This window comes from Bactrocera oleae, chromosome 2 (genome assembly GCF_042242935.1).
Source record: "Bactrocera oleae isolate idBacOlea1 chromosome 2, idBacOlea1, whole genome shotgun sequence".
In the NCBI taxonomy this organism is placed as follows: domain Eukaryota; kingdom Metazoa; phylum Arthropoda; class Insecta; order Diptera; family Tephritidae; genus Bactrocera; species Bactrocera oleae.
In genome coordinates, this window is record NC_091536.1 from 18,407,615 (window position 1) to 18,422,314 (window position 14,700).

The 14,700-nt window shown below is 32.2% G+C and overlaps 1 protein-coding gene across 11 annotated transcripts in view; it reads right to left on the reverse strand.

Annotated features, from left to right (window-relative positions):
- The window catches only part of ClC-a (chloride channel protein 2), a 47,515-nt gene that overhangs the window by 14,016 nt on the left and 18,799 nt on the right, over positions 1-14,700 (reverse strand). For 4 of the 11 annotated variants that reach the window (XM_070110373.1, XM_070110377.1, XM_070110375.1 and 1 more), the window contains exon 2: positions 625-732. In XM_070110373.1, the coding sequence (XP_069966474.1) occupies positions 625-732 (108 nt within the window). Of the gene's footprint in view, positions 1-624; positions 733-7,641; positions 9,055-12,134; positions 12,607-13,722; positions 13,826-14,700 lie in introns of those variants that run through there. The other 7 variants (XM_036377876.2, XM_036377875.2, XM_036377867.2 and 4 more) reach the window with 6 other exon arrangements.

A 14,700-nucleotide genomic window follows, 5' to 3' on the forward strand; every position in this document is an offset into this window, starting at 1 on the left:
TGGACATGACGTGTAAATTATTGGTTGTGAGATCAGCTCTTTCGGGTTTATGAGCAGGATACATTTAAATTTCAACCAACAGATAGGACATTTATTTTTATTGTCAGGACCTAATACATTTTTCAGTCAAAAGCCCCTCTAAAAGTAACGGGACAAAATTGTCGTAATGTGTATTTCTAGTAAGAAAAGGCATGTCATATAGTAGATTCGCCGTTTGGAAATGCCTTACAAGTGTTAGATCGCTCAATATGTCGGATAACTTTATCACCCATACCACCAACGCAATAAACTATGCGGGCACTAGGAATTTTTTAGTAAAATTTAAATCTCTACAACTGCGAAAATTGTAAGCTCACATGCAATTATAACAAGCTGTTTCTACTGTAATCTATTTAACATATTGTAGTATTGAGCACATTTGTAATTCAAATATTTATTTAAAATAACTTTACCTTAAAAAAATCACATTCCCGTAAATTTATTCTCATTCATTTGTAGCAATTTCGCGCGCAATTATTGCGTTAGAAGTGTTTTAAAAATATTTTTGTTGCATGCAATTAAGGCATTTAAGTGCAATTAATAGAAGCATTTATTTGAGCGTGAAAGATTTTCTTGTTTGTTTACCTTGTTTCTTTGTTTGTCTTCTTGCTTTCTGCGTTTCTCGAGTAATTTGAGTTTTCTGGCTTCATCTTTGGCGAATTCTCCTAAATCTTTGGTATAGCGGCCATACATCTGTGTTAAAAAAAAAAAAACAGACATTTATTAGTTTGATTTTGATATTTGATTGTAAATCAATATTTATGTTTTGAGTTTTAAAATTTTGAAAAATATATAGCATTGCAATATATAATAATAATTGTATTAAATCTAATATGTAGTTATTGATAATAACCATGCTGAGGAGAAGTATACTTAAACGATCTCATATTGTTGTCATGTTCAACAAGTATTTAGACTTTTCCAATTAATGCGTTAATTGAGCCAAGTTTTAAAATTTAAATCACAACTAAGCGATTTAAATTTAATAATTTAACTTAAAGTAAGTTGAGCCATATTTTCCATGCAACCCTGTTAAATATATAAGTTTTTGCTTTAAAGTACCATACTTTATACACATTTCATAAAGTATATCAAATTGAGTCTATTAACAAATTATATGTAGGAAAAATGGTGTCATTTTATATTAAGAAACTGCTCTAAAAGTGCTAATGATCAGCTGTTTTGCTTAATTTTCTTTTCAGATTTTCATTTGTTTTTTACGGTGAAAAACAAAGAGAAAATAAAAGTATTGCAATATCCCTAGTTAATCGCTAATTGAGTCAACTAGGTTAATATAACAATGAATGAAATTGATCGAAATAAATGACGTTGTCAATAATCGCACGGTCAAACTATGGTAAAGGTTCTTTGTAGTTTTATCTTAGTCCACAGTGGGGATTAACTAAACCAACTTAGCTGACTATATAACGAAACGCGACGAGTTCTAATAACAATATCAAAATTTTTAAATTTAAACTAAAAGTCTAAATGAACTTCCCTTTTTATATTGGGTGTGTGTCTTGGCTTAATCTGACAAAAGCAGCTTGTTGAAGTTTTGAACCATTTGAGAATAACCAATCGATATATTATATGAGACTTTTCTTACATAAAATATGTGAAATTTGATGTTTTGAAGGATCTATTGTTCATAGTAGTATCATGTATATAGACTTGAAACGAATTCCCATAGTGTGTGAGGAATTCATGTTTTAACGCAGTTATGAATATAGAATTACATTAGTACACAGAAGAAAAAAGAAAGACAGCGTGTCTTCTCATTTCCCAGCTTGTTACGAAAATAAAAATAATGAAAATTTCTTAAAATGATTTGCTTGCTTTACATATACCGCCTAGAGTCGCTCATGGTCGGGCTGTTTCAAAGTGTATGGCACACATTTTTCGGTCTCACTTGAAGGTTGCGTTTTTCTTTTGTCACTCAAATAAGCGGGAATACAAAGATGCCATTTGCTCTTTATCTCTCTTGTTTGTTTCTTTTGTTTTTAATGTTTTTACTTCAATAATATTATTTACCGCTAGCTAGACTTGCTGCTAGACGAAAATCTATTTTTACCACGTGTGCATAAAATATTGGCAACACTTCATGTTTATTTGGTGCCGTTGGCGACGATCAAAAACAAAACAAAACAGAAAATATAGTAAAAAAAAATAAATAAAACAAAACAATGCAAACAAAGTCAAGAGCAAAATATTATTACTAAAAATACAAATATGTATACAGTGGCGTGCAAACAAAGATTACCTGCATATAATTTGTAGAAATTTAATTAATTACACCGTGTAACATTGTAAATATTATTTTTAGTTTAAAGTAAAATTGAATATATTTGCTTACACCGTGTGCATAGGCACCTAAATAATATTTGTATGAGCGATAAGTTAAAACTGCTCATACAACTGCGTTTATACTTTAAAGGTTACTCATACGCCCCTACCAACCATATACGACTATGGTTCACCACTAAGTTAAAATCAATCAAATGCTTTGTTTTAAGCATCAAAAATTGTTACTTATAAAGAATTAAATAAATTTTGTTTATTTGCTAAAACTATCTCGAAGTATTTGCTTGAGAAATGACTTCAACAAAACTCTTTTAAAATTTTTAAATTTTAAAAATAAGTTTACATGTTGTATCATTAGGCAGAAAATAATAAAGGTAATAAAAAGGCTATAATAATAATAATTTAACAGTGCATTTTCTTTTGTTCACTAATATTGAAGTTTTATACATTTGCCTCAAATCTATTATATTTTAATAAATAAAAACTAAAAATAAATTTTATTATTATTTTAATATTCTGAAATTAAAACGCGAAATTTTTTTATTTCCTTTAATTTTTGCCTTAATAAAACTAAGCAAATCGAACTAGAAACCGCATTTTATGGAGCAAAAATTTTGCTGAAGTAAACAACAAACAACACATAACGCAATTAAAACGGTAATTAGCAAATTTACAAATGTGGCCGACAAGTGTAACTATTGCTACATAAACAACCATTAACCAGCCGCTTCAACCCGCCACCTGTGCTGCAGTAGTGCAATAACAAAAACATCGCGTTGCAGCCATAATCGCTGCGAAGCGTTGAAAGAAGCTGCATTAAATGGGAGGCATAAATAATTTGTCGTAAAATGAAATTAGCTGAATTGCCAATTAAATTAAGAAAGTGTGTGTTAGTGCATTTGTAAGAGTTGATGAAGTGGCGGATAAGTGTGTGGTGAGTGTAAGTAAGTGCGCTACATGTAAGCGCAAACCCAACTATGTATATATGACTATAATATTGCGGTGAGAGCTAGAAAGGCATTGGGAAAGCAGTTGTTTATAAAGCACAGCCGCTGAATGGCCAATGTATTACGTAAAAATTTGTAAATATATTCATATATATTACTCACAAAACACGGAATTCCTACGAAGCCAATTATGTGGGATTGGGAATAAGTAAGTAATTAAAACCTACGTAACTATATAAAATTATAATTATTTAAAAAATTTAAAAAGTTATACATTTTAATTAAATGAAAATAAATAAAACAAAATAAAAACAAGTAAGGAAGGGCTAAGTTCGGATGTAACCGAACATTGTATACTCTCGCAAAGTCAAATGGTATACTCGTTTGAGATTTCTTTGTGGATTGACTGATATTTTCGGTAGAAGGTCAACTATAGGCAGTGGGGTCCACATATTTAGTACTTAGGGGTTTGAACCGTTTTGGTTCGATTTAGACAATTTCTGGTCACAAGGTGGCATACTTTAAACGTATTATTCACGCAAAGTTTTACTCCGATATAATCATTGTTACCTGATTTGCATAGTGGAAAGTGAAAGAATCAGATGGAATTGAAAATGGTGTTACATGGGAAGTAAGCGTGGTTGTAGTCCGATTTCGCCCATTTTCGCACTATGACATAGAAACATGAAAAGAACGTTATGCACCGAATTTGGTTGAAATTGGTGAAGCAGATCCTAAGATATGGGTTTTCACCTAAAAGTGGGCGGTGACACGCCCACTGACTAATTTTGAACGCGGTTCCTATAAAGCCAATTTATACCATCTCAGAGATAAAATTTAATGTTTCTGGCGTGTTTAGTGCTTGATTTATCGCGCTTTTAGTAGTTTTAAACAGTACCGTTATATGGGGAGTGGGCGGAGTTGCCACCCGATTTCAACTATTTTCACACCGTTAATAGAAGTGCTAAAAACATTTGCTTCTAGTGAATTTTGTTATTATAGCATTAGCGGTTTAGGAGATATGCACATTAAACCTATTAGAGGCGGGACCACGCCCACTTTTTAAAAAAAGTTTTAACTGCAGATGCCCCTCCCTAATGTGATCCTGTGTGCCAAATAACAGTCTTGTATCTTATTGCGGAGCTTAGTTATGGCAAGTTATTTGTTTTTGATTAATGGCGTTTTGTGGGCGTGGCAGTGGTCCGATTACGCCCATCTGCAATACCAACCGTCTCACGGTACCAAGAAACATGTCTACCAAGTTTCATAAAGATATCTCAATTTTTACTCAAGTTAGAGCTTGCACGGACGGACGGACGGACGGACGGACGGACGGACGGACGGACGGACGGACAGACAGTCACCCGGATTTCAACTCGTCTCTTCATCCTGATCATTTATATATATATAACCCTATATCTAACTCGATTAGTTTTAGGTGATACAAACAACCGTTAGGTGAACAAAACTATTATACTCTGCTTTAAAATAAAATATGAAAAATTAAAACAAAACAAGTTTCTTACTAATGCTACAAAAAATAGTATATATTTACAAAAATTGCTGATGTCATCAAATCCACTCGCTAAGAAAAACTTTCATAATTACAAAACTATTCGACGCTCTTCGAAAAATCGTCATTTCATCACTAACGTTTTGCTATAAGCTAATTTAGACATGTTAATATGTACATAACATTTAGCAACAATGACTGTAATTAAGAGTTGTATAATGCTTTCAATAAGTGCACAGCTGAGTTCGCACGGAGGTATACACTATAGAAAATTAATGTAGACAGAGTAAGCTTCTGATGTATGTATGCATGTGTATATTATGCATCTATACTAATAATTTGTAAAGCAAATTTTTATTAGAGACCCTGGATGCGCATATCTCCATCTTATAGGAAATTGTTTCTTAAAAATTTCCTAAATCCGAACTGTAAGACGTTCAAAACAATATAACAAATTTGGATCTAAAAATACATATGTACATACTTATGTTAACTCTGAGAAATTTAAGTGAATTGTTCGAAAAAAGTATGGATATCGAACGGATATAGTACAAAATTAATTGTTTTTGCTTTTTCGAATAAAGTTGCCATGTATACAAAAAATTTAAAATTAATTAAAGATTTTAATATTTCTATTGCCAAGTCGTCTTAGCATAATACATCTTTTTTATTGTCTAAAGGCAGCTTGAATTTCAAATTATGTTGAGTTAAAGCTGTCAGCTATAGAAAAAAGTTACGCTGAATCGAAAAAAATTGAAATTTTCGTTCCAAATTCTAAAACAAAAAATGGTGCGGTTCGATTGCACCGAACCTTGGTTCCTTACTAGATTCCGATCTAATTTTGTGAAGATACCTCTTCAAATAAAATAGTTTCCCATACAAGTACTTGATTCCGATTCTTTAGTTTTAATGGCAGCTATATGCTATAGGGGTCCGGTATCGGCCGTTCCGACAAATGAGCAGCTTCTTAGTGGGGGACTATTCTGTAGATATACAGGCAAACAGACAGACGAACATGGCTAAATCAACTCAGCTCATCATGCTGATCATGTATGTATATATTTTATAGCGTCTCCGATCAGGGTGTAACAAACTTTCTGGCAAACTTAATATACCCTGTTCAGGGTATAAACATATTTTTATTTGTAATTAAGTTTTGGCGAAGGCTTTATTTATCAGCGTTGGCATTTTTATATGAAGGGGTTACGTATACGCCACAGTGCTGCATTATAGTAAATGACCAATCTGATGTATGTAATCGTAAGTAGATGCTTAATACTTATGAGAAACCAAGATTTATATAACTCTGTCATAAACAAAAAATAAATATATTTGCCCAATAAAAATCTAAAATTTACGACAGAAATCTAGTCATTAGTTAATAATTATACCACAATTCCTCTGAAGAAGTATAGTTAACTCTTTTCTTTTGAAATTTGTTCAACTTTCCAGCTTCTCAATAATGCACACTTAATTACAAGCCATATATATACCAAAAAGTGAATAAAATTATAAATAATAATACGTACCACTTATATATAGACCCCTAAATATATACATAAATTTGCGGACATATTGATTTTAGCACTTTATGGAACCCTATTGCCATTAATCGGCACTTAAATCGGAAATTATGAATTTTTATGTGATTTTGTAATTGATTTTCTTCGATACACTTAATGACTTTCGGCCGCTGTATAAATAGACTTCTGGTTTACATTTGTATTTGTGTGTATTATTGCGGTCAAGTATATTTAAATTCTCATATTTGAAGAAAAAATTACTTGTAATATTTATATATATACACACATAAAAAAATTATATATACGAATATTTTATTTATTAGTCAAAGGAAGATGGGGATTGAAGGCATGCAATGGAAGGGTTGTATGTTTGTTTTGAGTGATATATATACATATTTATATTATAAAAGAGTTTAGTTTAAATGTCGCATATATAAAAAAAAATTTTAGTTACGCAAAATTAGGGTAATTCAGTAGATTAGTAAAATAAATAGATAAGTAAAATAAATGTCTACCTCCAAATTATATATAATATTTGATTTCAATCCACCAACTACATTAAAAAAAAAATTTATGAAAGTTGTACTGACAATTCCTTAAATTCTGTTCTTTTAGTTGTTGTAGATTCAAAAAACATTTCTGAAGTAATTTCGAGGAATGGTGACGAGTTGACAGTTCTTGGCCCGATAAAAATCCGGGTCCGTTCCGGTTTTTTAGACCTGACTGTCGTGGGAACGGTAGCAGGTGGTTATCAGGTTTCGGTGAAATTTGGCTCAGTTTTTAATGGTTTGAAATTTTCAAAACAACTTTTATAAAATAAAGCGAGTGTGTTAATATGCATTTTATTTATTTCATTTAAAATTGATTGATCTATATTATATATTATTTAATTTGAAGATATAGTAAGCTTTCACTTCACTTAAAATTCTACAATACGATATTTTAACCGACATTTTGTGAAAGTCAAACTTTTTTACACCATTTTCTTGTAAAATATTTCGATTTTTCCAAAACCGTATCAGAAAGACACATATGTATAATATATGAAGTTAAGCATATTTCCAAAAAAATTTCCCTCTTACCAACACAAAAGATGGCGCATGCTGTAATATTATATTTTGGTTATTCTTTAATTTTAACTAAAATTAATTTTTTTCGGTGAAAAACTTTGTTGCTGTATATATTACACCTCTTAGCGAGAAGTTTATGTGTGAGTGGAGAAAACGAAAAAATGTTTTAATGATGCTCAAATTATTATAGAGTCTCTGAAATCACTAGTTTTTAAGAATAAGTGCTAATCCCTTTAACCTTCACTTACATAATAAAATGCTTCGATTTCGACATCGATTTGATTCTTCTGCTGTCCACCACTATCATAACTATCCACGCTAGCTTTGCGCTGTGATTTGCGCCGCAACGAGGAGCGTCGCTTAATCGCCTCTCGTTGCTCCTTCTCCTTTTGTTCCTCGCGCTTAAGATAATCATCGCGATTGATCAACAATTCCGGCTCAAAGGCATACTCGCGGATATATTCATCGTCGGCATCCGAGTCGAACATGTGGTGAGGCGATTGATGTGCCGCAGCGCATGCGCTGCACAAACAACAATGACGATATTTGTAATAACAACAAAAATGAAGAGATGTGAAACCAAAAGGTGAATGCAAGCAAATAAATAAAGAAGATACTATGACGTAAGGTGAATGTGTGTTGACACAAAGCAAAGAAGTGTTGCTTGCTGCTGGCGTTGGTAACCGGCGCGCAGGCCGAAAATAATGATGTGACACGACGACGTAACGACGGCAACGCGCGACGGTTTGTTGAAAACGAGGTAGACACGGCTCAAGCAAATGTTTCAGTTGTGTCTTGCTTATGAGTACACAAGTATTATTTTGTTTTGCTTTATTTTATTTTATTTTTTTTGTTTTTAAGAATTTTCACGCGCATGTGAGTGTTTTATTTTTGTTTCGTTTTTGCGAGAATTTGTAAATTTTTTGCTCGTCTTTAGTATGCTTTTCTATGTACTTTACATTCGTATTTCACGAATTTTTTCTTGCGCCTAATATTTCACACACATTTCTTCATAATTCATAGATTTTTTGCATTAAGTTATTTGCGAAATATCACCGACATTGTATGCATCAATGTGAAATGCGCATTTGGCGGCCAGCGGCGATGACATCTCGACGCTTCACACGCGCGCTCGCCGCAAGCCCTCTAGCCCTTGAGCCGCTGCAGACATTATAAGTGTGCTTGAGCAGGCGCATAACCCTGTCGCAGTGTAACCGCTCGATGGCATTCTGGTCGAAGGCGATCCTTGTCGCTTGTGACCATAATATGCTCTGCTGCACCTGCTCGGCGTCAAGGCAACTGATTCATATTTGATGTTGAAATTTATTATGTTTGTTGTTTTAAAAGTTTGTCATACACCGTATACATTTTTTGCCGAGACAGGTTTTATGGGAGATATTTTGCGAAAAGTAGGTGAGCAGGCTATAGATAGTATCTAAGCAGTATTTTAGGGAGAACTGATTGTTTTAAGGTTTATTTGCGTTTAATTTATAATAGATATATTTTTATTTATTAAGCAGAAATACATTTTATTACTTGTCACTAAATTACTTTACGTGTATTGTGTAATATTTGGTTCGCTTAAGCGTCCGTAATAAATCATTTTTTGATTAAATAGGAATTTAAAATTTTTTACACACTATTATTCATGACCCCAACACTATTTAAATATTTTTATTTTTTATTTTAAGATATTATAATATATATATATATATAAACTAAAATTTTCGTTTAAAATTTTCTTCTTTTCAATATGTATAATTTTTTTAAATGTTTGCTTTTTATTCAATAAACGCTTTCAAAGTACTAATCTGCTATTTTTGTCAACTATAATTTATAACATATTACAATACAAATACACGTTGACACTCACTAATATGTGTTTGATACGAGCATATGACTCGAATATTTATTTTTCAATTTATATAGTAAACTTTTTTTATTAATAATTTATATATTTATTAAAGTGTGGTTATTTAATAAATTATTGACACACGTTTACTATAATTTTTTTTTCTATTTCCACTACATTTTGCACATTGGAAAATATGGATTTTATGTTATTCATTATGGATTTTTCTACTTTTCTGCTTCTTCTTCGCATAGGCAACCTTTGAAATCGCTATACTTATGACACTACCAACCACATTTTCTAACCCATTTTCTTGTCATAATCATTTATATATCAATATTTTCAAAATTTTATTGAATTTCCACGATTTTTTTCTAAAAATATGCAAAATAATTAACGAACATTAGCTTTGAATTGGCAAAAATATTCAATTTTCATTGTCTTAACCACGGCGCACGAAAGGCAATTTAATTGATCGTCGCACTAACGTTCGCGAAAACTTTTTGAAAACTGAACGGGGAAAAGCTTTTTCACTTGAATGGGATTATTGAAAATTGCTTGTAGTTGGTAGTTTCCTTTGTTCCATTGTTTTGAGGTGACCAGGTGAGTTGTATTAAAACAAAAATGTGTGCAAAAGTGAATTGGTGAATGGTTTGCATGAATATTGCTGTCGAGCTTTTTTTGCAGCATTTGTAGCATGTTCAACATGGCAACCCTTTAAAGATCTTTTGTTTTTGTTTATTTTTATGTTATCATATATAAATATAGTTGCGTTTAATATATGAAAAAAAATACCGAAAAAAATGTATGATTTGTCACCAAACCCCATTAGGATATCTTCAATACTGTTTGATTGAACAAAATCGGCTAATTCGCAACAAAAATTATATTTAAATAAATATAACACCGCTTTGAGTTAGAAGCTTTAAATATTAAAAATATTTTCTTAACATGAAAACAATGAGAACAGCTTTTAACACTGAGCATGTTTGCATCTTACCGCGTTAGCAGTAAAATGAGAATGACAGTATAACCTCCATAATATGTTCTCAACTGTCTTACCTAGGGTAAATTAAAGAAGTTATACATATACATTTTATAGCATCATTAGTGTGCTATACAATTCGGAAATAGTATCATTATAAAGAGGGTTTCAGGTTCTGGTCGGTATAAAATTGAATTCATAATATAATATAAACGGTTTTCATTATGTCAAGTTGTACGACAAACGTAGTCAAAATAATAGAAATTACTGTATTTATTTTATACTGCTAAATTAGTACAACATTTTCCGACACAAATTAGCAATAGTAAAATTTGTGCTGTTACATCGAATGAGTCTGAAATTCTGTTCAAATAAAACATAACGTTTGTTGGCAAAAATATTTACTTTTGTCAAATCAGCTGACCATTTCGTTATTGACTTTGACTTCAAAGAATGTTTTATTTAAAGCGAACTAGAAACGTAGGTAGGTGCTTATTATGATAGCTTAAAAGAAAAGACCGTACTTTTTTTGGCCCATATTGGGTATGAAGACCTACGTGCTTTTCAAACTATATTAGCTCTATAACTATTTGTTATATTAAAACTTTTCTACATATGATACTGCCACCCACAAAAAGTAGAAAATTAGGTTGAAAACACTTTTAGTCTGGTCACTCATCTTCGACCAAGCAAGTTCACATATCAAGTGCGTCCATCTTTTGCCCTTAACCTTCTCGATACATATATACCAAGACGGACATATGCTTCGGACTGAAGACTGTTAGAAAAGCTATTTCGGATATTTGCAACAAATAATACAATATGGACAAATAAGAAAGCTTCAAATCACTTGCGGTGCAAACAAACTGGCAGCTTTGAATAATCCGATTATAAATAATATTTCATGAATGGTCAGTACATTTATTTTGTATATTTACTCATTTATATATCATTTTTAACATAAAATAACCGCAAGACGCATAAAAGAACGCCAAGACCAAGAACTGGCCGCCCAACTGCACCAAGAGTGGGTGAGAGGACAGCATGTGGTTTGCAGTAGCAGATGCAGAGGAAGAAGCATAAGCGAAATGAGCAGCAGCGGCTGTGAAGACAGATGGACATTGAAGAGCGATGGACAGATGAGGCAATGAAACAGATGGGCATTGGCATTGGGAAATGTGGAAAATGTTTGCGCTGACAAATCGACAGATATGAGCAGAAAATGAGTAGAATTATGAGTAAAAGATGAGTAGTAGTGTTAATGATGGGTAATATGTGAAAGCTTTGCGTGTGGCGGAGCGTGGAAAGGGCGTGAGTGGTTGTTAGCGATATCAATTCGCAGTTTGTTTGTGAGTGTATGTGTACTTTAGACAAATCGTCTGAGTTATACTCGGAAAGCATGCCAGTGCACCACTTGCATGCATGCCTGTCTGTCAAGCAGATTGTCTGTCAATAGAAATGTCGAAACGGGAAACTTCTAAAGAAGAATGTTTATCGGCATTGTTTGTTATTGTTGTAATTTTAAGATTAGTTAAATGAGTTCGTTTATTTAGGAATTTCATTATTTTTGTTGATTTTGTTATTTTTGTTGAATTCTGACGCCCTAAGAGTTATTGAAAGATCATTTAGATGGTTGCATCCGCTTCCGGCTCAAAATTGTTTTAATGGAAAAATAGTTAAAAGAAATGTGCGTGTATAATATTCTTTTACTATTTTATATCACTCGAGTATTTACTAAGACTTTTCGCTGATGATAAATAATAATATTTATTTCCTGTCACACACAAAACGAATATTATAATTATATTATATAATTAAACACTACAAATATTCATAAAGCATGCTTCATTCATTCATATTTAAACTCTATATAAAAAAGAGAACCAACATGCTCATTTGCTTACTAGCGTATCAATATATCCGAAAGGATCATCGTCATCCGAAGATGAATCCGAATCACGGCCATGATCGGCTGGCGGTGGACATGGATAGAAGGCTTGCGATTTGATTTTCGGTTGCTTTGACACCCGTCGCAATTCTTCTTCCATGGAGATGGTGCTGTTGCGTCGCTGTCGAAATTGACGCAGAAACTTTTCGAAGTCCGCCCATTCCGAGTCGACCATTTCAACGTTCTCTTCGCCGAATTCTTCATCGTAGCGCGGTTCGCGTTGATGTTCGCGCATGCGTTCACGTGACTGACTGTCTCTTGCGTGCTGGTGACGACTGGCGAGGTAAACCATTTTTATTTTTAATATAAGCTAATTAAAACTCGATTATGGATTAGGTTTGTGCATTACTTTTTTGATAATGTTTATTTTTAACTATTTTTGTTAATTTGCGGTTTTGTATTTTGTATATTTTTTTAATTTAAGAATTCTATAAAAAGTAAAGAAAATTGTAGATGTTGTATTTCTGGTTAGTAAGAAAATTTAAGAGGACGCGAACATTTCCGCATATTCCGTAAAGCTGGCAGGTTATTATACGTAGCTCTTCTTAAAACAGGAATGCATTCAATGATTGTAGCTATAAAATATTTTAGTGAGGTTTTCTTGGAAGAAAAGTCGAATATCTAACGATTTTGCGGAACCCATTATTACTGTGATTCTAGCAGACAAATTTGGTTAGCTGTTTAAAATCATAAATATGCGTCGAGCTGAACGCTGCCTTTTTAGCTTAAAAAAATATTTTTGGAAGTTATTCGAGGCTTTTTGATCTTCAACTCATCAAATAAGAAAAATATATACTTTCTAAGAGATTTTGTGAGATGTTTTTTTGAGATGTTTAAAAAACTACAACAACCACTAAAGGTAATTTTAAGTAAATTTGGTATTTGAAGATTTTTGTTCTAGTACTTAGCAAACTTTTTATAAAACCGTACAAACTAACACCGATTTAAAACTTTTTTTGAAGTGTTCGGTATTTTATTTATATGTTTCGGTTGTATTATACATTTCATATTTTGCATTTTTTGTAATATTTGTTATGTAATATATGTATATATGTATATAGGTATTTTAACATTTTTTTATAGCTTGTAATGTAATTAAAACTAATTGCTTCAATAGCACAATTAATTAATCAATTTATTAATATATTTTTTTAAACACTGTTTTTTATACGCAACGAAACTTTTTAACATTCTTAATTCCGATTTAAGTCTCTATTTGACACTTTTTTGCTTTTAATTCCAATGTTGCCACGCTTTCGCAATTATTGAGGCGTCTTAATTATTTGATATCAAAAAGGAATATTTGTCACGCTCAACTTGCAGCAAAAATGGTGTTCGGTCTTCAAACAAAATCTGAAGCTTAAAATTTTGCAATGTGCTAATTCGCCTCTATTAAATATTTCCGGCAATTTGGACACAATGCGTCATTACACACACATAAAACTGGAGATCAGTGCACAATAAAATTGAGCTTTAATACAAATCACGAGGCACTAATTTAGTCACAAAACGTTTGCATTATTCCTTTGGAAAATCACACTGACAATTGCAACGGTATATTTGAGGAGGACTTTCCACTGGCCACACAGCGCCACAAAGTATCCGATAGGTGTCGTTGTATCGAGAAGAAATGGACGTCGCGACGTTTCGCACTCAACTGAAATGTGATCGCTGCGAAATCTTGTGTAAAAGGCAATTCCACGAAAAGATCCATTAAATTTTAAACTAACCTTAATCAGATCTTGCAACATACCACTATTATATATACATAGTGTGTATCTAAGTATATATTCAACCTACATATGATCATTCGGATTGTTCATTAACTGATCGAAATGAAGATTAAATGTGCATAACTGAGCATCGAGCTTGAAAATGCTCAAGCCAGGCGCAAGAATCACTCATGAGGCGCAAAAGATCTTACTTCAAGTAGAGAGACGCACAAACGTCTTAAATATATACATACATATGTATTTATGTATGTACGGAGATCAGCGACTTGCGCGCTTGTCACCAAACACATAAAGTGCTTCAAATTGTCGCAAAAGTATGTACAACTGTATATATGTACATAAATGTGTGTAGTGTGTAAAGCTGTGCGAAACAAAAGATTGCAGCTTAATTTCAAAAATTTATCAATTTACTACTTTAACCGGTCACTCTCCAAGCATTTATACATATGTAGGCACGTAAAACTGTTATAATATACATACATACATGTGTCCGTATCTTAGATGCGCTCATCGCAAACTATACATATCATCATACTATATACTATATCTATAAATATATTTATGCATGTATGTACAATATAGTATTTGAGCAAAATTGTAAGCATAGCACAAACGCCTTCATTAAAAATCAGCATGCCGGCTAAAATTAAATGAAATGAAACTTATTTACTTATCAACTTTTGTTAACCTATCTGGCAGTCAATCATATACATAACGGTTCTTCCTTCACATACAACACAACTGCATGCATACTATGTATGTACAAGTATATATACATGGGCATGAAAC